Raw genomic sequence first — 25,488 nt, 5'->3', positions numbered from 1 at the left:
CCAAAAAGCGGAAGCAACCCAATGTCCATCAGCTGATGAAGGGAAGCATAAGATGTGGGTCACCACTCCATGGAACATTATTCAGGCATGACCAGGGATGGCATGGAGACACTTGCGAGAGCTCGGGTGAGCCTCATGACCGGCACGCTGAGGGAAGGAAGCCAGGCTCGAGAGCCCACACCCGGCCTGACTCCACCTGTGTGAATGCACAGGGTGAGCACATCTACAGGGACAGAAGTAGATTAGTGTTACCCGGGGCTTGGGGTGGCCAAGGGGAGGGACTGCTAGTGGATATGGGGCTTGGGGTTTAGTTGGTATGATGAAATGTTCTAAAATTAGATGGTGATAGCTGCACAACCCAGAGACTCCACCGAAAACTTCAACTCTGTCCCATTTGGAAGAAAGATTTGCTGGTAGAAATAGTGTAGGGCTAGCAAAGCTCTATACTACTCACCCAAGACAAATAATTGCACACAGCTAGGGAGGGAGAGGCCACATGCGGACACGCTCGGATGAGGACAGCCATGGACAGAAGGCCCCCTCTGCTCTCCCTGTGGGCGAAGGCAAGAAATCTAATCTCGTTTAACTGTGAGTCATTTCCAAGAAGACCCTCTCTTGCTCATGAGCTGAACTGATTCTGATTTAGTCTTTAATCTAACTGATGGGAAGACCATAGAGACAGATCATGGTTATCTGTTCTGTCAAATTTCTATTCCTAAGCATGAAAAACAAGGAGAGACATTTCATTCAAGCTCATCCTTCAAACCACATCAGGGTTCAAGACAACCCATGAATTTCACTGCAACCAGCAAACCCTCTCTCGGGGCATCTGTTATTTGTCCTGTCCTTACAATTTCTCGCTCCTGATTTCTCAGCATGGGTCTCTAGTAACTTTACAATGAACACACACGCACAGGATTCCCAAGGAGCATCCTCTTGTTATTTGCAAAGTCAGAGGCTGGCCTGAGATGTGAGCCACTGGGAACTAGTCCACCCTGGGACTGCTGACACGCATGACCCCACTGGCCGGCAGGGCTTTCACACCCGTGGTCCGACTCCTGCCTGGTCGGTCTCCACGCTCCGCTTTGAAGATGAGATGCTGACACACAGAGAGAGATGAGCTGATGAGGGTCACGCAGAGGGAACCCCAAACCAGCCCCAGTGACCTTCTGTGCCCTCAGGTCATCACAGAGGCCAAGGGAGGCTCTCGCAGCAGCTGAGATTCTGCTGGAAGAAAGGCCACAGCTAACTCGCAGCCACCCAGAGAAGGGACAGTCACCTGCTCTGTTTGCAGTGTTCCCACGCACACCATGTGTGTGCATGGCGCCCCAGAGCCCTTCACGGCACGCAGTGTACCTGCCTCTCTGCAGGCGCCTCCACTCACCCAGTGCATCCCCTACCCCGTAAATGGCAAGGAAGGGGCAGCTCTGCTTTCAGTTTCCAGAGTGAAGACGCTGACACCTTCCTTGTCCTCACACCTATGGCCCGTCCACCGGCCTGACACCTGCTTCTGCCCAGTGCTACTTCCCATCACGTCACTTCACTGGCCGCCCCCCGCCCCCAGAGTCCAGGCCTGCACCCGGTGAAGAGCTCACAGCAGGTGCACCACGGCCAGGCCGCCCAGTCTGCTCTCAAGCACAGGGACGACTTCCAGAGAATGGGACCAAAGTAATTTCATGGCAAGCCCACCGGCTTTGAAACCAAACACACCTGTCTGATCTGCAATGCAGCGGTAGGAAATCTGGAACCCCAAATCTGGGCTAAATCCAAGCATCTGCTACTTAGGGATTTTGGAGACACAAATTAGATTACATTATCCACTAAAACACAGGACACTTTGCCAGATGCATAGCTTTCTCTAAATTGTAGCTATGGTTCTATTTAATACCAGACCTCATCAATTCAATGGAGAAGTAGATGCACATCTTTACATGGTGAGAGCATGAAGCTTGGATAAACACACGGCCGGCATGTGTTTTCAAGCAGCTTGGGTGTGATGTGCTTGTTCTCATTACTATTTCCTGCACTCACATTGAAATGTTGCATCCCGGTTATTTAACCACAGTTTGGATACTGAAATCTAAGAATTACACATGCTTCAAATTAAAACTCCCCTTTACAATTGGAAAAATTGAATAAATTCAGTTATGCACACTTTTGGGTAGATTAATTAATATTTTTAAAAATAATATACTTTTACAGTCCACATTTAAAAGAAGTTACTGGATTTATTTTAATACTTAAATCTCTGCAAATAACCGAGATTTTATCACTTAAGAATCTAGTTGGTATCTTGATGTTATTGCAATCCTGTGTTTGAAAAACAGAATAAAAAGGAAAATGGGAGAACGAATACTTTAAAACTTAGGAACGATAAAGAAAACATAATGGGTATTACTTCTTCCCAAGGGAATGCAATTTACCATGATTTAAAGCAGAATCAAAAGATAATTATCTTCTGGCACTAATTTTAATATGTGCAATAAAACAAAAATTATCAACTCTGAAGAAAGCAGAAGAATGTTTCCACTGAGGGGGTCCCATAAAACTGTGGAACATCGTGGGCATCACGGACATCCCCTGGATGTAAAACAGAGCCGTTCTTAAGAGTTCAGGAGGGAGGAAACATTTTTCTCCCGAGTGGGAGGAGGACGTCAGAGAGGACGAAGCGGGCCCCACGTTTCCTCCCGCCCACAGGCACTACTCGAAAAGACCAGTGAAACCAGAGGCTTCTCAAGGCTGCCCACCCGGCCCCAGGCTGCGCTCTCCCCTGGGGTCTCCAAAGGGCCATCTCGGCACCCGGCTTTTGGAAGAGCCACAGGCCGAGAGAGAAAAGACACGCTGCACCGCCAACTTCGGATGCGAAACAGTGACAGACCACCAAGTGCCACGGAGTCTGCCCCATGGACCCTCCCTCGAAGCTGCTCGAAGAGGCTGCCGGTGTCCCGAGGCCCACGGCCCCCAGGGTTGGACGGCGCCCTGGGTCAGCGCCCCACTAGGGCTAAGCAGAGCGCTGTGACCTGGGCCCCGAGAGGAGAGCTCAGCCATCCGGGACCCACACGGGTGCTCACAGCTCCAGGGGCCAGGCTGCCTCTGTGCTCACGGCCGTGGGCAGCAACACTGTCTCCCACGGGGGCACGTCCCACGGCGGGTGCAGCTCAATCCACCAGCAGCCCCAGGTCATTAAAGGTAGCAGCCAGAAAGGTCAGCCTGTTGCCCCAACACAGAGAAAGGTCACGACCCCTCACCTTCCCCCAGAGCAGGGCAGCGGGCACACCCCTGATGCTGGGCCCACACCCTCCGACTGACCACCCGGACGTGACACACTGTGGGCCTGAGTCCCGCTTGCCCCCGGGCACAAGTCAGTGTCCACATTCGGGGAGGGACTTAACTGGAACGTGGGGGCCCCAAGCAAATAGCGGTAGGGTTCCCTCGGTCTTCCCTGAGAGGGCAACCGCGTCACTTGCCTGGCGATGCGGAGTTCACCCTCCGCCCCCCATGCCACGCCTGCACTTGACATCTGAGGCTCCCCCGTCTTGCTGGGAGAAGCCCACTGAATTTTGAGGGCAACCTGCTTCACTCGGAGCCCGCCGATTTAAATGTTCATCTACAAAATACCATCTCAGAAATATCTAGGGTGTGGCCAGGCAGCTGGGCTCCACGTCAGTCAGAAGCTGCTGGGCCCTGGGGACTGGGAGATTTGGGCGTGCGGTTGGTCTCTCCACATTCAGGCTCCGGTCACAGGGGCAGGCCCGGGACTGCGTGGAGGCTGCTCGTGGGGCCTCGGTCGCAGGAATTCTGTCCTGAGATGCTGGTATGACGGACCCCCAGGGACCTCCTCCTGTGCCGGAGAGGGGGATGGGGCAGTTGCCCGTGACAGGGGAGTGTGAGCTCTAGGGCCCACGCGTCCTGGCAGCCCCCAGCTCAGGAACCCTGGACTGGACCAGCCTGGTGGGCACAGAGCTCAGGCTGGGTTTCCTGATGGGTTTAACAGCTCCCAGCATATAATTCTTTCCTCTCCAACTTGCAGAACCACTAGCCACTTGGTCTCTTGTCTCCCTGGCCGGTGATCACAGGTCCCTGGAGGCGGGACCGTCACCAAGGCAGGGAACACCGGAGGCCTGAAGGACAGAGGCTTCTCAGGCCAGGCCGAGGGCAGGAGCTGAGGCAGGAGGGCGGGGGCGCCGGGCGGGCCCTGAGCCGCATCACTGTGCAGACAACTCAGGCCACCAAGTCCGTCTCTGTTCCCCCCTGGGCTCTGCTTTTGCTTTGCTCCCCGCGGACTGTGTGGAAACGGAGCCCAGTGGAGCCGCTGCCCAAGGGAGCGCGTACCTGTTGCGCCACGAGGCTGACTCAGGGCAGAGGCGACAGTGCCCAGGCCCAGGTGGGCGACTGCAGAATCCACCGGCGGGCCCCGAAACGACAGAACTCAGAGGAGAAGTAGGCGTAAGGTCTCCCACCAGACAGAACACCCTCGGGGCAACCCGCGGGGGCCGGGCCCACGGTGACAGGAAGGTGCAGGCCCCAGTCGCGCAGAGCTCGCCCGCCAGCAGAACGAGCCTGCCGGGGGCCTTCCCGCCGCGGGTCCAGGTCCTGCTCCTCACTCTGCTCTCACGGAGCCGAAGCCACAGATTGCAGCCGGGAGCTGACTTCCTGCTCCTCCAGGCAAGGGCAGTGCGAGCCGCACCCCAGGCCGGGGCCTCCAGCCTCCCCAGACCCTGTCCTCCTTCCAGAGGCCAATGGCTGGAGCCAGCTGGATGCTGTCCGCCGGTGGTCCTCCCCTCATCTCAGCTCCTGGACGCTCCGCGTGACGGCCCCCGGAAACAGATGCGGCCCTGGGCCTCCTGCGTCTCTCAGTCCCCGTAGCCCCCGTCACCCGTCTCTGCTTCACCCGGGAACTCTTGTGCAGCCAGGCAGCCAGGCCCTGCTGGAGGTGGGAAGCTTGAGGGGAGCTGGAGCCTCGCCGGGGTCAGTGGATACAACCCTCCGGGTTCTCAAATTAAAAACCACCTGTCGCCCCTGAGCAGCCCCTCCCGGGGAGAGGGTGCTCTGCGCTCCCCAGAGGTCCATCCACCCTCGTGCCCAGTGCAGGCCCACTCCCCTTTGAGCCCCAGCCCCCCTGGCCTGTTCCGAGGGCCAAGCGGACGGGGCAGGAGTGCACACGAGGGACTCGCACACAGCTCCCCTGCTCGAAGGAGGGAAGGACCGGCGGGAAGCGGTGAGCGGACGTCTGCCGACGCCCCCAAACCTCCAGCGCATCACACTGACCCGCAGAGTTTCTCCATTCCTTTTTTTAAAAAGATTTTATTTATTTATTTGAGAGAGAGCACGAGAGAACACAAGCAGGGGGAGCAGTAGTGGGAGACGGAGAAGCAGACCCCCCGCTGAGCAGGGAGCCCGATGTGGGACCCTGGGATCATGACCTGAGCCGAAGGCAGACGCCTAACTGACTGAGCCACCCAGGTGCTCAGTACATTCTTAACTAAAACACAATTTTACGTTTTACTCATCGATGTATAATGATTCACATAATGGGAGCAATGCTCTTCTTGCTAAATGAATCACCAAGAGACCATTTCATTTATATTTATATTGAATTTTGATTAATAAAAGTACAGTGGTCAAACTGAACTTAAATTAATTCTCTTTTCTAGTTATTTATCTGGTTTTGTTGTTGTTGTTGTTTGCTTCATTTAGTTTGTTTTAGGAAAAAATGTAATGATACCATCAGAGAGCCAATGGAACCTCTGATGGCAAAACTCTTTACTAATTTAATAGATAAACACTCCTTGAGTACCAACTATGTGTACATGTTCAAAGACAAGAGAACTACATTTTCCTCTGCAGGAAAGGTCCCTCCTAGCGAACTCCTTCACCGAACGCTCCAAGGTGCACTAACTACAGGCACACAATACACACTCATTATACAATCATATTCTATGTATTTAGTAGCAGAAGTAATATTCTATTATTTTAGCACAAACTCACGGGGAAAAAAATAGAGGGACTTTTAATTGATAAAGAAACATCGGAGCAAGAGAAATACATTCCCAGTCTGGCCTCTTCCGTGAAAGAGCATGAATAAGTAAGGACAAACAGCTAATTTTTAAAAAGAATACAGAATAATAAAGCACAAATTATTTGTGCTCTATTAAACAAATGTGCCTACTTCTATCATAGAAGATCATTAGTAAAAGTATCTTTTAAAAATAAAAATTAGGGACGCCTGCGTGGCTCAGTCGGTTAAGCCTCTGACTTTTGATTTTGGCTCAGGTCATGGTCTCAGGAACCTGGGATGGAACCCGCATGGAGCCTGCTTGAGATTCTCTCTCCCTCTCTTTCAAAATAAAAAAATTAAAAATTAAAGAAATAAAAAATTAAAATTAAATACAAATGAAGCTCGTTTTACATTTGAAATCTCAAGAACAACAGTGGTTGTTATGCAAACCTTATGGTTGTTTGCTGTTTCACTGTTAGACTTAATTAATGAAATACTATTTTAATATTGTAAAATACCAATTTCGTCTTTTTTTGGACCCTCAGAAAGAACTTATATCTAGACAACTGACAGAATCCAGTAATTTCATGCCTCATGTCCATAGTCAATTGAATGTCATCTTTTTGTGTTCTGCTCATTTAGGCTGACCTAAATCAAATTACAGTATAGGGTGACTTAGGTAAACTGGCATTTCCTGAAACATCATTTTCAGCCCCACCACGCATCGGCAGCCTGGCCTGCTGTTGGCCTGAAAAGAGCCCGTGATGAGTGAAACCCAGAGACGTGCTTGCTCCATGAGCTCACAAGCAACTTACTCTGTCAAAACCTGAAATCATGTCCTCTGACAACTCAAATGGCTTTTATAGAAAAACGCACATTACCGGGGACATTATTCAGAATAATTTTACATGTGTTCTTCAAGTTAAGCTTGGGGAATGCCACATTGCTTCTCCCATGAGAAGCTTCCAAGATCCACGGAAAACATACAACGTTTTGTTCATTCCCCATGCGCTAATCACACGCCACAGGGCAAACCTAATGAGATCACTTTTGGAATTAGGGTGACAAGACTGAACAAAACTAACTGCCCATTTCTACAATTCATAAGAGAAGGATGCATGTTGATATCTTTATACAATAGGAAAATCTTTTCCCAGTCACTTCTGAGAAAAAAAAGTCAAATTCTAGAAATATGACTTAGATTTCCCTGCCACTTGTACACATGTATCTGATAGTCAAACCTTTGGATTTTTCCCCCTGTCATCTCAGCCCTGCAGGACCTGTAGCTGGAAGGGGTGCGGGTCATGTCCTGGGCAGTAACAACGTAGCTGAGCATTAAGATGTGGGGCCAGCACTCTGGAAAACAGTATGGAGGTTCCTCAAAAAGTTGAAAATAGAGCTACCATATGATCCAGCAATTGCACTACTGAGTATTTACCCCAAAGATACAAAAGTAGGGATCCGAAAGGGTACGTGCACCCCGATGTTTATAGCAACAATGTCCACAATAGCCAAACTGTGGAAAGAGCCAAGATGTCCATCGACAGATGAATGGGTAAAGAAGATGTGGTATATATATACAATGGAATATTATGCAGCCATCAAAAGGAATGAGATCTTGCCATTTGCAATGACGTGGATGGAACTGGAGGGTGTTATACTGAGCGAAATAAGTCAATCAGAGAAAGACATGTATCATATGACCTCACTGATATGAGGAATTCTTCATCTCAGGAATCAAACTGAGGTTTGCTGGATTGGTGCGGGGTGGGAGGGCTGGGGCAGCTGGGTGATAGACATTGGGGAGGGTATGTGCTATGGTGAGCACTGTGAATTGTGCAAGACTGTTGAATCTCAGTTCTGTACCTCTGAAACAAATAATGCAATATATGTTAAGAAAAAAAAAGAAGAAGAAGAAGATAGCAGGAGGGGAAGAATGAAGTGGGGGAAATCGGAGGGGGAGACGAACCATGAGAGACAATGGACTCTAAGAAACAAACTGAGGGTTCTAGAGGGGGGTGGGAGGATGGGTTAGCCCGGTGATGGGTATTAAAGAGGGCACGTTCTGCATGGAGCACTGGGTGTTATGCACAAACAGTGAATCATGGAACACTTCATCTAAAACTAATGATGTAATGTATGGTGATTAACATAACAATAAAAAATAAATAAATAAAAAGATGTGGGGCCAGAGGTAGTGAGGCAGTGAAAGGGAACGTCATGGGCAGAAGCCGCACAAGAACGCATCGGACATGTTCCGCGCCCACCCTCCGATTGTGCCTCTGCGGCCCATTCTTCGTGTTGCCTTCTGGGTGGTGAGTCAGTGACCGTTCCCACCATAGAGAGTCTGCCCTGGGGCTTCCAGGTGGCTGCAGAATAGCCAAGACTCGGGGCTTCCCATCAGGAGTCCTGGGGGTGCACCTAAGGGTGCAGTAGGGGAAGAGAATCAAACTATTCTTGGTATCCTGAACTTTGAGAAACCTTTTGAATTTTTTTTTTTCTGTAAATGGGCATTAAAACACTCTTGAAAGGAAAACATGTAACCACAGGTAATCAAGCTGTGGTTCTAAGGCTGCTTTTGTGAATGCTAATGGCTTTTACCTGAGGCCCATCACAGAACATTCCTGTTATTACAGAGTCTGTGGTCCCTTGGCAGCTGGATACTTTAAACCTGCAAGGACACTTTCTTTCAGTAAGTATTTATACAAAAAAATCATTTGAAAAGGCCAGAGGAAACACACACAATCCACTAAGCACAAAGATCACAGAAGGAGTCTGCTTTCACGAAACCAGCAAAAGTCACGAACCAGACAGGAGGCAACCCATCACCTCTCCAAACATCAAAACAGCTTTAAAACGTAAAAGTCTGCCAAACAGTCCTTTGTAGCAAATCAATCCATATAGTTTTGAGAATTTTGAACTAAATTAGCCAAGTGTTTGGACATCTCTGAAATTAGGTCAAAACCAAACACCTATTATCAAATACTTCTATTTTTATACCTGAAGCTATCATTTCCTTGACATTTTCAAAGAACCCTTTTAAAGAACTCAGAACATTTCATAAAAACACTAAAATCTGAACTATATTTTGGTGGTCAAGTCACAAGAATTATTTGCATGACTCATTGAAAACCGCAGAAAAAGAAGGACTACATGCTTAACTTCCAGAAAACAAAACCACTTCCTACGTCTATTAAAGCACTCCTCACAAAGTGACATTGGGCCCCCTTTTACCTGAATTCTTATTGGTTTTGTTCTGCCGACTTTTAACTTGTTCAGTCCAAAGTGTGGGGTAACGTGATGCGATATCTAATAAACCAAAACAAAATGATAATTATTTTTAATGCATCATGAAAACACAGTCTCTTAATTAAAGATCTCAGTAGGTAACCTAAAAGCCAAAAAGTCAGTGTGCTCAATAAATACATATCGTACATTTTTAAAGAAACCCTTAAAATGATTACATATGTGAGACAAAAGGAAAGAATAATACACGTTTTTAAAAGTTGAGCATGTTTTTTTTTCCCCTTTCTTCATCCGGAAGTGTAAATAAAAGTTATATGGATCCAGACTGGCTCCACTTAAAAGAAATGGGTTTCAGAGAAAAGCCCTGACAGAAACAGACCCTCATGCAGTAAAGATGGGTATTCATGCAGGGGCGCCTGGGTGGCTCAGTCGTTAAGCGTCTGCCTTCGGCTCAGGTCATGATCCCGGGGTCCTGGGATCGATTCCCGCATCGGGCTCCCTGCTCCGCGGGAAGCCTGCTTCTCCCTCTCCCTTTCCCCCTGCTTGTGTTCCCTCTCTCGCTGTGTCTCTCTGTCAAATAAATTAAATCTTTAAAAAAAAAAAAAGATGGGTATTCATGCAACACAGGAGGTTTTGCTCAGGGAAGATTCACTACAAACTACAACGTGGAAGACACAATTCTGCATAAAGCATTTCAGGAACACATCCTTTTCTGCAATACCACTGAGCAAACCCCTGAGGGTCAGCCGTGTGCGTCAGTCACACTGAGGGCCTGAGAAACTGCGGCAGAGCCGTCCTCTGCGGCTCTCAGCCTGTGACCTCGACCCGTGACGTCAGCGTTCTTGTCTGTGAAGTGGCACCTGAGGACTCCTTGAGCTAATGATACATGTGGCAGACGTGAGCCTTTCCCATTCCCGTTCTCTGCAGAGCACCATGTAACTCTGCCTTCCAATCGCTGATTTATTTATCATGTGCATTCCTTACACTCTGCCTTCAAACCCTCATTCCTTTCAAACTGAGAATCTGTGACCCATTGGCAAATACCGAAGACAACTTATGAAAGGCTAAGAATAGGAAATCCATCCTTGCCATGATTACAAAGTTCAAAAACCCTTTAAAACACATGCACGCATGTGACCCCACACATCTCGTCTCATGCACCGCATTGTGGTGAACACATGATGGGAAAGACATGATATACGAACAGGGAACATGATGTATGTGTTACGCCCTTTTGAAATAAAACACTTTATGTTATCCAAATTATACAATTTCAACTCAAATTTTGATTCAAAAAAAAGACCTTTGGGTTGTGCTATATGAAAGCACCATGGCCACACTCACGAGCCTGCTCCAAAGTCAGAGGAAAGACAGCAGGAGCCCTCATAAAGTTGCAAGCGGCCAAATCCAGTCCACTTTGAGTGGACTCCCAGCAGCGTGACTCGCCCGCACTTCCCAGGCCCATGCCTGCCCCGGTGCACACCCACTGTCCTCCCCCAGCCAGAGCCTGTTCTGTCCCGGGCTCACCTTCTTCATCTCCTTGAGGTTGAGTCTCCAGCGCTGGAGCTGTGGCATCATCTGAATTCAGAACGGAAAAGATTTGCAAGGAGACTACAATTATGAGAGTAAGTTCAGTAAGTGTGCATACAGGATGGAAGCTGAGGGCTTGCATACACCCCACACATCAACAAAAACCACCCCCCCAGGTGCACAGGTAAGCGGAGGGCAGGGGCTCCCTGAAACCGCACAGCAGCCTCGGTGAGCTGCCACGTAAAGGGAGTGCAGGCTGGGAACCGGGACCCTGAGGGAAGTGCTGGGCCAGTCCCTGGGAGCTGGAGCAGCTCAGACAGGTGAGGAAGACGCAGAAATAACATAAGCCAGGGAACATAGCATGGGAGGGGGCTCACGTCGGCAGAGTCAGCGAGTTGGGGTGACCAGAGGGACGGGCCGGGGCGGGCTGGCGGAAGCCAGATATCGTTGCTCTGCCCCCTGCCCCATTTTCCCAAGTGCAAGGCAAGGATCAAAGAATCATAACTGACTTGCTGCCCTGCGCACCCCTGCACCATCAGCCCCTCCGTCACCCCTGCAGGAGCTGGAGGAAGGAACCCATGGAGGGACCAGAGTCAACGTCTCAGAGCTGGGGACAGGCGTGGGTTAGAATATCACTCTATATCATTTCTTTGGAGGCACAGATCCCAGTGGATAATCTTTATTTAATTTGTAGAAAAACTGACTGTGGGTTCCCTGGTAGGGCATAAAGTTCTAGAGAGTTCTGAGACATAGCAGGAAGACAAGGAGAATGAGCTGCTGGCAGTCGGCTCTGGATGAGCGGGGTCCCTGCCAGGGGTGCAGTCACAAGGCACTTTGTGGGGCTCCCAAGAGCCAGTCTGGTGCTTTTCACTCAAGCTTGCTCATGTGATTTTGTTATATAATAATTTCAGGATTAAAATACAATAAACAGTGGGAGAGATAAGGACCAGCCATAAGGCTTATCTGTGATTCATGACTTTCCCAGATGTCTGAAGAATAAAAATGAAGTTTCTCATAAATTCTTTTTGGGGGAAAACCAAAAAGCCTTTTTTTAAAAACTTTAACACAGAACAATCTTTTGGGGAAAAAAAGTTTCCTTTCTATCAGAACACTGAAAAAAAAAAGTAATGTTGCCTATTTGAGAAACCCAAGTTCTAATACTGATAGTAACTGTAAACCCATTGACCATTTTGTAATCTTCTTCCAGAAACTAAAATTAAACAGGGGACACAGCTATAGTATACTTAACATATTTAGAAGTCCTTTGAAATGACATCAATCAAGCACATTATTAGTGTTGGACATATTTACTGAGGCCTAGGCAGGTCACCACTGTGGGGCCACCAGCCTGTTCCCAAAATCCCTGGATCCGAGCCAACCTAAAAACTCAACCCAGCTCACTCACAGCGGTTGAGGCTCAGGGCACCACGGGGAGGATGACGCTGAGGGAGCTGCCACAGGTCTCCCTCAGCCCCCAACTCCGGCACCAGGGGCCCTCATGTCTCCCGGCCCTGGCCCTACCCCTGCTGTCAGCATGAACCCCCTCCACCACCGTCCACGCTCGGGGCCTGTGTGTAGTTCTGTCCCAATGTAACAAACACACCAGCACCTACTGAACTCCGCCTCAAGAAAATGAAACAAAACTGTGGAGAGCTGTGTGCTTTCTGTTTTCCCTACTAGAGTTTGCAAAGGCCTCGTTTTTATCCATAAGCCAGATGTGTGGCTGAATTTCAGGCATTTTTCTCTGTTGTGTACATGTCTGTAGATGAAGAGCCTTCAGCAAAAGGAATGTATTCCTGTGCCCACATACCGATTCCCTAGGGATTTTTTTTTTTTTTTTTAACTTCTACAGCAGGTTCAACAATGTGTTGCAAGGCCCTGCATCAGGAAACCGCGTCTAAAGAAGCGTTTCCTTTTGTCAGCTCTGCCCTTGAGCATCTGACTGATGTTTGTAATCATGAATACTGTCCCTTCCTCCTCTCTAGAAAATACTGACATGCCCACCCTGGGACCTTACAGACCCAAATCCAAGCTGTTCATTTAGCATTCTTTTCCAAATGTAAGCCCTCACTCCGGCCAGCATTCTGACTCTGCCTGCAACTGTCTTCCCCCTAGAAAACGGGCTATCTTCCCCAATTATGAGGCTGCTCTACCCCACATCATACCCGTCCCCACGTCCACACCCTCCACGCCCACCCACCGCCTCCCCTTTCATGAGACTGCTCTGCCCACGCTCCCACCACGCCCCCTCACACACCATCCTCACAGGCTGGTGCTGTCCCAGGTGCCTATCCCCTGTGTTTATCTTCATGACTTAAGGGACCCCACCGTCCTCCGAGGAAGGGACAGTGTTTGCCACAGCCTCAGTGCATGCTTGTGGGAATGGACTTGAGTGAAACTCAGGTCTCCTTGGCTTTATATCACTTTCCTTTATTACTGGGTCATATACTATAACCTACGTCAGAAAAAATAGAATTACCTAAAATTTTGGTACTAAAAATTTTTTATTTTGTCTTGAAAGCGACTTCTGACTTTAAAGGTTGATATAAGATAAAGGCAGAAAACACATCCCTGAGTCCACAGGACGATGACTGCGGGAAGGGCAAAGAGAAAACGTGGGGCTCGTGGAAGGCCCTGGGGGTGCACCACAGCCTGCGTGAGATGGACCAGGTGCTAGGAGTGGTTCCAGAAGCAGACGGCTAGCTGCTCTACCTGGTTCTTGTTGGCCCCAGTCCCAGAGCAGGTGACGGTCACAGGCGGGAAAGCGTACCCCTCTTTCTCATGAGGAAGCTTTGAGAGGTCTTTCTCAGAGGCCCACAGTGACTGCCATGCTCCACAGTTACATGCAGAACATCACGCTGGAGCCCTCCCCACAGGTACAGACAACAGGAGGCACCTGCCAGCATCAGGGGTCCCGGCACGAGCCACGCCTGAGAGGCCCTTACGTGGGGTGTGGGGGTTACCTGCCCAGCACCTGCAGGTCCCTGGCCATCCAAAGGGACAAATACATGTGTGCTGAATGAATAAGTAATTAACTGTGTCAGCTCTCCCTATCACGTAGTCCACATTCAAATTTTAACTTAAGGCATTGATTGAACTGGCTGTTATATATTATCATCATAGAAATTCATTTTAAGATAGTTACCTGTTTTTCCTGTGCCTTCCCGTTGGGGTACCTTTTCATTTATGGAACCTAAAGGGGGAAAATAAGGAATAAATTATTTTTGGCCCTCAAATGGTCATCAATAGTTGTTACGCAAATATTGGGTTCCACTTTGATTAGTTCACAGTGCTTGTCATTTCCTAGTTGAATTACACGAGCCATCTAGTACCCTGAGGTGACAACGTCATCTGCAGTCACAGGCCCTCAACTAGCAAACCGAAGATGAGTTCCTACTTCTGCTGCTAACTAGTTGGCCTTGTATATGAGGACATACACTCTAATATGCAATATATCATAGTTTCTTCACTTGAAAATTGTCCTAATCCCCTTAACATACATTGCCATATTGAGGCAGCAGAATGAATTAGATTTAAAAAGGGAAACATTTTTAAAATAATAAAAAGTTATGCGACCAAAGATAAATAAAACCCTGGTTTCAGCTGGATTTTGTCCTACGGGAAAGAAAACTGAGGAACTGCGTTTTTGTGGAAGAATGCTGGAAAAACATGAAGGGTGTCGAAATAATTCAGGAGAGCATGTCTAACATTTATGTTAAACTGAGAGGTTTGCATTACAAATGTGAGGTGTGGCTCTCTCTTCCCCATTAGCTCAAAACTGCAACAAGTATTAACTGTTTCCCTCACCATTATTACACCTACTCGAAGGAATAAAAAAAAAAAGAAAATTCTGTTCAGAATGAGTTTGGAGTTTACCTGCTGATTGTGTTCAGAATCGTCCATGCAGGATTCACTCAGAATTACCAGTCTCATGCTGGGGTGCACTCCTTAGCAAAAACATCTCACGACACAGAACGTGAAACCCATTAACTTGTTTTATAATTTTGAATGTGACGTTGAAATACAAACCAACATTTATGCCAAAGATATAAACTGCATGACATTTAAGAATGTTTATGCTGTTTCTTGGAATTTAACAGTAATATAATAGGAAATGCAGCAGCAGTTCATCATAGGAAAGGATCTCACAGGACAGAGAAGTTAACACAACCTTGCACAGACCATTCATTCTCTCGAAAAACTGGCGGAAATCACATGAAGGTGACAGGTTCTCACATCTTTTCCCAAAATTAAGTCAGCAGGTTTACTTCAAGGAACAAAATGCACACACAATAAACCGTTCTCCAGCAGTGGGTCCACCGTGGACCTCCCACCCAGCTCGGGAGGAAACGCCCCCACTCCTCCTGCTGTGAGTCTAAGAATCAACTGAGTGACGCGCATTTGGAAGTTTCAGTCCTCCAGTGGACGGGAAGGACGCGGTGTGCCCACTTCCCAGCTGTTCCTTCTGCCTCCAGGCTTCAAAACACAGGATTCTACCTCGGCTAAGAACCCCCTGGCATAGAAAAAGGGCCCCAGTGTGTGGCCTTCTCTTAAAGCTTTTGGGGCCCTACTTTGCTTGCTTTTCCCTTCGAGCCTCTCTCCACAAATCCAGATTTCTTAAAGAGCTTAACTGTCCTTAGTCGTCAGCTTACTGTTATCATGTGTTTCTGCAATGAGTCAAAAAATGTTTTCTACTTTGGACTGGAAATGATAATATTTCAGTAATATTTCTGACTGTGACTATTCAGGTTTTAATATTCTGAGCTAAATGTAAATATCCTACATAGTCGTTCGATGCCCCACACGAGAGAGCCTCTCCACCGAATTAAAGCAGTATTTTGTGATCAGAGGGTTGAGGACCACAAGCTGTGGATTCGCAGGCTGAGGCCGAGGCCCCGGGGGCATTCAGACAGTGTCTCCCTGCACCCTTGGGCACGCTTTCTCCCAGAACAACCACCACTGAGCTCTCTCACCAGCCCCTGAAATTCACTTGGTATTTACTCAAACCAGTCCACACAAAAATAATTCCATCTTGTTCTTAATAGTACGAAGTGATTTTAAAGCAGAGTCAAGTGTCCTTGGTAAGCTGCTCCATGATTCAAGTATTTTGCAACAGAATTTAAAGACGATCCAGACGTGCTCTTTATTTCATCTTCCTCTAGACAAAAAGCCTCCCTCAAACCTCACCTCCTTCCCTGCAATGTCCTGTCCCCAGGAACGTAGAAGAGAGCTGAACATCACTCTCCACACAGCAGAACGGCTATGCCAACTAGAATCCATGAACCCCAAACCGGAAAGCAGCTCTTACTCTTTCCTTACAGTTTTCTGAAGGATTTGCTGAAGAATCCCCAAGCATTTGGGACAGGTGAGATTCTAGGATGTAGGTGTGGAAAAGGGCTTCAAAGGGGGGACCTGGGAGACGGTGAACAGCTCTGTAAGCCACAGGCTGGTCGGCTGCACCTTCGAGACCTGACCCCTGCTCATGGACAGAAACACCGCTCCTCAGAGTCATCTCTCAAAGGACACAGTTGAATTCCCTCCATTGGTGAGATCTCAACCCTTTTAGGTGCTATTTTAAGACGTGGCTTTTTTAGCAATGAGGGTATGTGTTACCGGTGAAGGAAACCACAAAAACACAATGTGGGGGGATCAACACCTGCGGTTCCCGGGGAAATCATGTGAGCTGTAGTTCCGAGCACCTGGTTCAAATCCAGCTACACTCAGGCATCTCAACTTGTTGCCGGAACAGCCCCACCGGAGGGTGCCATGTCTTGCTGAGCCTTGGTGGTCTCCGCAAGCTCCTTCCCCAGCTTTAGAACCAATGAAGGTGTGTGTGGCCCGGGCAGAAGGGAGAGGGTTAGTGACGTCGCCCACTGCAGGCGAGCACAGGTCCAACATGCAGAATGGATGGCTCCTTCCGGGCCCAGTTAAGCCACAGTGATTCATCCCTTTCTGGAAATCTCACATTCAAATGCAGATTTACGACACCACATGGTCTTGCTTCAGAAAAAAAAGAGACACAGAATGGGGGGAAAATAGACAGAGAAAAGGAATAGAAGGAACAGGGGCTCTGTTCCTCCTGCATCTTCTGGACACGCATCTCTTTGCTGGAACTCTGAGTGACCCAGTTGGTGCTGTGCTCTCTGAAAGCACACTCACTGCCCCCTCCAGGCCTTTCCTCCCGCCGCGGGACAAGCCAGCGGGCTTTCCTCAGGCCCTGGCTGGTTGTGTCTGCCCCTCATTCCCTGGTCAGAACAGCCTGCAGTGCCATGAATGATCCCGCAAACACCACAAGGCCTAGCGGTGCAGGGAGAAGGGCAGAACCTGGGCAGAGAACAAATTCACTACATGCCAGGAGGCTCCACCTGCCCCAGCCTCCATTCCCTCATCTGCAAAATGGGCAGTGTCAGGAGTATCTGTTCACTGGTTGAAGGAAACGGCAGAGAAACCAACAGGTAAGAGGCACACAATGAATGTTCACCTGAAATACCTCAGGCGCTCCGTCACCCGTCTGTGGTATATTCCACCTGTGGCCTCTGTCCTCACATAGGAGTATTTTACATGCAGAGACGGTGACAGGGTCTGCGCATGACAGACACCAATGCTGTGTCCACTCAGAGTAAGCGGTCAGGCAGGGCACCAGTGAGCCCGGGTGATGGCACCCTCTCTCCGTGACCACGTTCATTCATTCATTCAACACACGCTCATTGTGTGTGGCCGACAAACAATGCAAGAGATAAAGCACTAAAAAGTTTCATCTACTTTGCAGAGATAAGTGTGAAATGGAAATTACTGAAACAATGTATATATACTACAGTCGTGCACACAGCTATCCATACAGTTCTTACTGTGTGTTGGTCATTGTTCTAAGTACTTCACATCCATTAAGTCATTTACTGCTGACAACAACCCTATAAAGTAGGTACCATCATTATGCCCATTATACAGATGAGGAGATTGAGATCTGGGCAGGTGACTAACTGGCCCCAGGTCACCTAGCCAGCAAGTGACAGAGCCAGGATCTAAGTCTGCACCATTAGCCCTTGGGGGAGCTGAGCAGACAGGCAGGCCCCTGAAGAAGATGGAGGGGAGAACAGGCCCTTGGGAGGGGATAGCAGCGTGAGTCAAGAGCGAGGCCGGCAGGGCGGTGGGGCATGGCATGTCCAAGAGAATACTCCACAAGTGTGCTCTGCAAGCTACTCGTCCCCCTTATTCTGTGCACATCCTCTGTTTACGAGGACATACCTCCCCACGTGGGGACTTTCCTATCATCTTGGCCTCCGCAGAATCTAGCGTGGTGCCCATGTATGGAAGACCCTGACTCAGAGTCAGGATGCCCGAGCGTGACCTGTGAAGGCTGACCCAACCTCTGCCAGCTCCAGTGGCCCCTCTGATCTCAGGTCTGCTGACCCTCCTAGCAGCAAACAGGCCCAGTGGTGGAGAGTGAGGGCAGAAAGACTGAGCGTGAGATTTCTGTTAAGTGCCTGAGGAATCCTGGCTTTAAAAGATTCACAGAGAGGGGAGCCTGGGTGGCTCAATTAAGCATCTGACTCTTGATTTGGGCTCAAGTCATGTTGCTGGGCATGGAGCCTGCTTGGGATTCTCTCTCTCCCTCTGCCTCTGCCCCTCCCCCCCCACTCTCGTGTGCGTGTGCGTGTGTGCAATTGCACGTGCATCCACCGTCTGGAAATTTTATCAGAAATTTTACATACCCTGTGTTGGCTATACCAAATTCTTATTTTATCTCATTAGGGATGTAAAATGAATTTCCTCAGGACTTCAAAAATTGTCGCAGTCGTCCCTGATGATTTGTATTTTTCTCGAGAGCAAATCTCGGCAGCCACAGTAACCCACGCTGGTTCTCACCCCCACGGCCCACAGGCTCCGTCCTTGTGCACCTTCTACTCTTGCTTAAAGCTGTCTGTTTTTATTCCGTTGCCAGTATGCACTGAAATATTTTACTTTACTATCACTTTTCAGGAAGAGAATTGTTAAGCCTAAATGAAAGCCAATTTGAGGGAAAAAAGGGCTCCTTCTGACTGGTAACCCTGCAGTTCACACAAAGCAACTCTGAATTTGCATTTCAATAATTTGTACAAAGAAATGCTCCAGAGACTTGAGAAGCCAGGTGTGGCTGTGTTGTTGATTTCAATACTTGGAAATGCAGTTGTTCTGGGTGTTTCTTTCAAATTCCTCAGCTGCACAGGTTCCTGCACTTAGCGCCAGGGAAATTCATTAGTGAAAAATGAAAAAAATAGTTAGCTTCTCTCTATCAAGTGAACATTTTCAGAAATGATTAGGATATTCATACAAACGTGAAGTGCCCCCATTTCCGGGAGAGGCCAGAACTGCAGGCATCACGGGCAAATTCGAGGATCACAGTTAAACTCACGTAGACGATGTACTGAGAGGAGATCTGATCTAACCCCAAGTCCTCCGTCATTCATGCTGGACCTTCCCAAACCCAACCGAGAAGTTGCTCAGATAAGCAATCAGCCCCAGGAAAGGACCACTAACCTGCTCATTCCTGTCCACAGAAATGCAACGCCTCCAGTAATGGACACCGAAGGAGAGAGAACACTTGACGTTATAAAACTTGCCAGGGAACGAGCAGGGCGGGAGAGCTGGCTTTCTGTCCCGCACCACGAGAAGGCACCGGAACGCGGGGAGTGGGGCTGTCAGGTTGAGCAGGATCTCCGTCCTGCTTGGGACAACTCTCCCCATAACCATCCCTGGTTTAAGAAGGGGGAGGGGGGGCAGCTCTCAGGCGGGCCTCAGTCATGGACGCGGGACTTCTCCCCTCCTCTGCTCTGTATCCCCACGTCTGTAGCTGACTTCAAACACATACCTCAAGCTAAGCTACATACGAAGATTCTGGGGATATTGTAATACGAAGAATTCTTGCATGTAGGTTCAGCTTACAGTGTCTCAAACTGCTTTGTACTCATGCCAAGAATAAGCTCTTGGCCACGGTGCATAGTTACAGAAGGGAGATGAGATTAAAAACCCTAAAGCTATTTCCAAATAATAGCGAATAGGCGAGCTACAAAAATCCTCCCTTGGAGAAAAGTCCTTTGTTTCTGAGTTCTACTCCACCCCCAGCAATGTTAGTCTTCAAATCTTTAGAAGGAAGAAGAAAAGAAAAAGAAAAAAATCCTTACAGAATAAACATAAATCAGTGGTGCATAGACGGAGGCATGTTGACCTGGCCCCTTACCAGCACCGGGGATGGGGAAATGCTCGGTGGGCTCCCTATCATTTCCTTCATCCCCTGAGCCATCTCCCATGCAAGAGAAGACCCTGAGCAGAAAGCCATCTGCAAACCCAGGGGTATAAATCAACAGGGATTGGTGAGCATATAAATCTCCAAGCCATGAGCAAGAAACACCTGCTTTGAGGCAGGGCAAAGCCTGGAGTGCCTTTGGAGGCAGGTCAAAGAGCAGCTTCTTGGTCCTAAATACTTCTCAAGGCAATGTGCTGTTTGCCATGGACATAAGTGCCCTCCCCCAGAAGGGAGAAAGCTCCTACCATCCTCCACGCTCACCTTCCGTGCTTGCCTCAGGAGCAAGCACAGCAAGGAGGGAAGCAAGGAGCCACACTCTCAAGAATAAATGTGGGAACAAGATAGTTCTGCCCCATTGTTATGCCAGGCCAACGTGTCCCTCTTTTTCAGAACTGTCCTCACCTGTTCACATCCTCAGGCAGCAAGCCAACCTCTCCCAGCCCATGACATGTATGTCTGCAGGGCCCTCAACAGACCAAGGGCACCTTGCCTGGCAGATGCTCAATAGATTAATCAGGAAGGAAAGACGAGTGGATTCCTTGGGAGGAAGGTAACGTTGGATGCTCTCCGTGAGTTTCTAGGTGAACGGGCCACATACACTATGATTTACTAAAGCAGAATCTCATGACTCGTTAAGGGATCACCATGTTAGGCCATTCAGTCATTGGAAAGTGTGTGTCAACAGGGGTCTCGGGAGGGCAGGATCTGCCACTCCCAAACTTGCCCCTCCACGGAAGCCTCTGCCTCTCCCTGCCTGAGCGCCACTCATTCCGTGGCCATGGCTGGAAAGACAAGGCTGATGACTCACTAGCTGTGAAAATCTGAGCAGAGCACTCAGCCCAAGGGACAGTCCTTGATTCGTGTGGATTAAAGCCAGTGATGGGTTTTCAGAAGCATCGAGGAGCTGATGTGCTGGGTGGGGAACAGCACGTAGCTTCCTGTCCTCTAAGTACCTTGCCGGAGCCGGACAAAACCTCCATGTGCTCGTGGATCTCACACCTGGAGCTATACATATTCTAAGGAGTTCACAGCCCATGAATTTACACTATTGGATTTGGCAGAAAATGTGGGCTATGGAGACAAAAAAAGTTTTAAGTCCTAGCTCTGTAGCTTACGAGCACGGAGGCCTTGGGCAGAGTCCCCCACCTGTAAACTGGAAAGTAATAGCACTTCCTATCCGAGCTGCTGTGACTCCCGACGCCTGGCGGGTCCCCTCGCGCGCGGGCAGAGTGGTGACACTGACAGGGGACAGCAAGCCACCACCCCCTCTCCTCCAGAACATGGAGGACAGCAGACGGGAATGCCGGTCGCCCCCAAATCCTCACCTAGGTCTCTTCCACCCCATCCCTCCCATGCAGCCACGGTGCATCCTTTCTTCCCCACCCCTTTCCCTCCATCCATCCCCTCAGGTTGATGCATAACTTTGAGAAGGATTCAAGTCAGTGTGCTACTTTCTCCAGGGACATCTGCATTTTTAACTCTTCAAATCTCTTTACATCTGTGGACTTCTGCACTCCTACCCATACACGTGCACGCACAGCCTGATAAACTATTGTCAAAGATCCAGAGAAGAAGCTTCCAGGGCAGGAGTCGCCACGCCCCACCCCCTCTCCAGTCAAAAGCCTCCCTTCCCACCCGCAACCGCTGACCTGATCCTACCATAACCCCTTCCTCACTGTCTTTGTGGCTCTCTACCCAAAGATGTTTCTCTAAGTGCTGGAGTTGAGCTTTGTCTGGTTTTGAATTTTAAATGGACTCGTGTGTTGTGTTCTGTGCCGTGGTGCGTCTGCTCAGGACCCCGCCGGAGCCGTGCGTCCTCACAAACCGAGCAAACCACGTGGTCCATGCATTCGGGTACCGTGGGCATCCAGCCGTTCCCCAGATCCGGTTGTCATCACAAACGTGGCTCTGGACGTTCCGTGCGTGTCTCCTGCTGCAAACATGAGTGCATGTCTCCGGAGCCACGGCGCATCCCGTCACCCACGCGTGGGGGGCAAGCAGATTCTGCACCCGTGGCGCCCCCAGCGGGGGAGGGTCTGTGCATCCGTGTCCTCACCAGCACACCAAACATCACTTTTTCGTTGCTGCCAGTCAGGGTGGGGGGTGTGCGGAGGGGAATCTCACTGCAAAGTTCATTTGCATTTCCCTGGTACTAATGAGCCTACACACTTTCTCCTGTGTTCACGGGTCGTTAGGGTTTCCTCCTTTATAAAACTCTGTCTGTTCAGGAGTTTTGACCATTTTTCTGCTAGAGTGTCTCATCTAATTCTCCTTATCAATTTAGTAGGAATTTGGATATTTTGTATTAATGGCTTAAGAATACATAATTATGGAATAAAGGAATACTCCCCCTTTTGAAGGGCCTTCTGGGAGAAGTGAGAAGGTGGAGTGTTTGGGGGCAGGAGATCGGACACCTCGCTAACTCCTGGATGTCTGCTTTCCTCCCCACGGCTTGCCTCATCGTGTGTTTGCACATGTTCATTAATAAACACACACGTGCATGTTCTAAGCGATAGCTATTGTTTATAGCCACATTTTAAATCTCTTGTCACATTTTTATAGCGTGTATTTATAGGGTAAGCTTGGTGTGAACTCCAGGGCAAAAGATAACTGTTGAACCCTGAGGCTTACCTGATTTTAATAAAACGGATGAAAACCACTCCCATCGTTTACAGCGAGTGGGTAATGTGCACTAGGCATAGGACGCACCCGCTCATGTACCAGTGAAGAGACGAGGATGTACCTAGAGAACAAGCGCCTGGCTGTTTGCAGATGAAAAATGTGGTCATCCGTGGTGATGTCAGCATCACGATCCCATGCAGAGTCATGCCCTATCGCCCTGCTTGGCTGCGTTATTTGTGAGGCTCTGTCAACATCTGGGAAGAAGTTAAAGTACATTATGCAAAAGTTTGGCATAAAGTGTTCTTGCGTGTTTGTGTGTGTGTGTGAGAGAGGCTGTGTGGGGGTGTGTGTGTGACTGAGCACTATGAGTTTGTGTGTGCATCGTGCACGCGTGTGTGAGCGTACTCGTCCCGGAACTCTCCCCGGCCTCAGACATTCTCAACAATTCCCCAAAGTCTGCAGAGTTTCTGAGCACAGGCACCTGCTCTCCCACACCCACATTCCTGCAGAATAAAAGCATGATGCAGCGGGGGGGTGGTAGACCTTTTCCACGGTGCGCTGGAAGTTACAGAGCGTGTCTAGTATGAGCAGCTGTGAGGTGACCCAGCCCCGAACTGCCGCCCAGGACTGAAAAGAGACGCTCACTTGCAGACGGCGAGTCTGAGAGCAGAGCCCCCAGCCTTCACCGCAAGTCTGACCTGACCCACTGAGCCTTGCCCACAGTCCCCACGCAAGAAATACCAGACTTAATTTTAAGCACACTGTTTTCCATAATCCACCATGTGGGACCAAAAAGTCCACACGGACTGCAGCATTTCTATATAGTCAAATTATAATTTCTATAATTATAATTTCTGGTACCTGGTTGAAAAAATAATGTGTAATTGGACAGTACAGTGGTTTGATTCCAAAAACAAAGTACTATTTGGAGAATGTAGGAAATGCAGCCAATTTTGTACATGGCTTTCCAATAAAGATCTTTCAGACACAACTTAATTTTCTAACAGTATTGCTAAAATCACAGAAACGGGCATCCCCCCGGCTTTCTCCTTTGTAAAATAAGGCTGGGTGCCTAGTGGTGCCGCATGCCCAAAATAAAATGCATATATGACAATATCTCCCAGAATGAGGGACACACAGAGAGGGCGTGTGTTCATTTTCCTCTTTCTTTCATTTACTCAATGAGTTCATAAAAGAATTATTAGGTGCAAATGTTAGCTCACTAAAAATATTTGTCAGCAATTTTTAGCTCTTGAATTACCAAAGTTTTTTTTAAAATAAATATGTTTAAAAAAAATAAAATAAATATGTTTTAATTTCACATGATGCACACCCCGTGGCTTTTAAGTGATGACCAGTCACTGGAAATATTAGGTTTCATGTTACTGTTAATTACAGATGTCATCATGCTGAAGTGAGTTCTGGCCTGTGCCTTGGCTCCTGGTGTAAACGTCTGAATCATGAACAGAATTCCTAATTGTAAGATGTCTGACCTTTAAAAACAATAAGTCTAAAAGTAAATCCTAAATGCAAATGTTTCAACATTTTACATGAAAAATCAGGAACATGCTCTGTGCTCTGTTATCACTGTGGCTGTTTCGACAGTTTAACTCAAGTCTAGTCTAGGAACCTTGATGCAAAGATCAGGAATCCCTCCGGAGACAGCCTGATAATCCCCCCACCCCGGCCAATTAATCACAACTCAAGCTGTGAAACATTCTCCAGGAAAGATGGCCAGTGTCATTTATATCAATTTTGGTAAAATATTAAAGGAAAGCCGACCATTTCATAGGTTATAGTCCTGGCAGTATTAATGCCTTGGTGCATCAGGCCCTCTTACGAGTAGGAACACAAATAAACCATCTGGAAATGGACTCACAGAGAATGGTCCTCTTTTTCTTTGCAAACATACACATATAAAACCACAACTTTTTTCTTTGTCTTTTTTTTTTTTGCCAAAGGAAACATGCGGTCGTCTCCCCTGCTGACTACAGTCCTTGTGGTCATTCCTAAAAAACTCAGAGCGGGAATCAAAGAGCCTATGAGCGCTCAGGCCAGATCCTCCGCTGGTAACACCGGCTTAGGAACAGTGTCCCCCGGGCCTGGGGCTTTGTCCCAGGCGGAACCCGCTTCCCGGGGCTCGCCGCGACCGCCCGCACCGGATTTCTCCAAGGGTGCGCAGACGCGGGCGGGTGACCGGCCAGACGGGCCGGCCCGGTGGGGGCTCGGCCGCGGCGCGGACCTACCCGGGCACCGCGGCGTCTTGCGGGCCACGGCCGTGCCGCTCACGGGCCTCCCGTTGGGCGTGACGCACCAGCAGTATCCGGTGTAGCTGTGACACTGCACCTGCGGGCGGCGGGGCGGGGACGGGGGGGGGCGGTCAGCGCCGCCCCGACGCGCTGCCCCCCGACGCGCTGCCCCCCGCGCGCCCGCACCTCCGCGAGGACCCCCGGCCTGAGCCCGGGCCGCAGCGAGCGCGCCCCGCGACCGCCGCCCCAGTGCGGCTGCGGGCCAGGGCGCGGGCTGCCCGGCTGTGCGGGACGCCCGCCCTCCGAGCGCAGCCGCGCATCCTGCGGCCGCCGGACAGCTGGGCCCCAGGGCGTCCGGGGCACGCTCGGCCGCCCCCCGCTGCGCCGCGGCAGCCGGGAGGAGGGGGACGGCATCCCTCCCCACCCCGTCCCTGGCGTCCCTCCCACCCCCCGGGGTCTCTCAGGCATCCCTCCGCCCCCAGGGTGTCCTCGGCATCCCTCCCACACTCCCCTCCCCCGGGGTCTCTCAGGCATCCCTCTGCCCCCAGGGTGTCCCTGGC

The 25,488-nt window shown here is 49.3% G+C and overlaps 1 protein-coding gene across 3 annotated transcripts in view; it reads right to left on the bottom strand.

The window, feature by feature from the left end:
* The window catches only part of LOC118001898 (SPARC-related modular calcium-binding protein 2), a 157,065-nt gene that overhangs the window by 66,754 nt on the left and 64,823 nt on the right, over positions 1-25,488 (bottom strand). For 2 of the 3 annotated variants that reach the window (XM_034992075.1, XM_034992074.1), the window contains exons 4-7: positions 24,926-25,025; positions 13,920-13,967; positions 10,772-10,822; positions 9,233-9,307 (exon numbers count right to left, since the gene is read on the bottom strand). In XM_034992075.1, coding sequence (XP_034847966.1) covers positions 9,233-9,307; positions 10,772-10,822; positions 13,920-13,967; positions 24,926-25,025 — 274 coding nt within the window. Of the gene's footprint in view, positions 1-9,232; positions 9,308-10,771; positions 10,856-13,919; positions 13,968-24,925; positions 25,026-25,488 lie in introns of all 3 variants that reach the window. The other variant, XM_034992073.1, reaches the window with a different exon arrangement.

The sequence above is a fragment of the Mirounga leonina genome, unplaced genomic scaffold, assembly GCF_011800145.1.
Source record: "Mirounga leonina isolate KUSES-001 unplaced genomic scaffold, KU_Mleo_1.0 Mir_55, whole genome shotgun sequence".
In the NCBI taxonomy this organism is placed as follows: domain Eukaryota; kingdom Metazoa; phylum Chordata; class Mammalia; order Carnivora; family Phocidae; genus Mirounga; species Mirounga leonina.
This window is presented reverse-complemented; position numbering and strand designations above follow the sequence as displayed.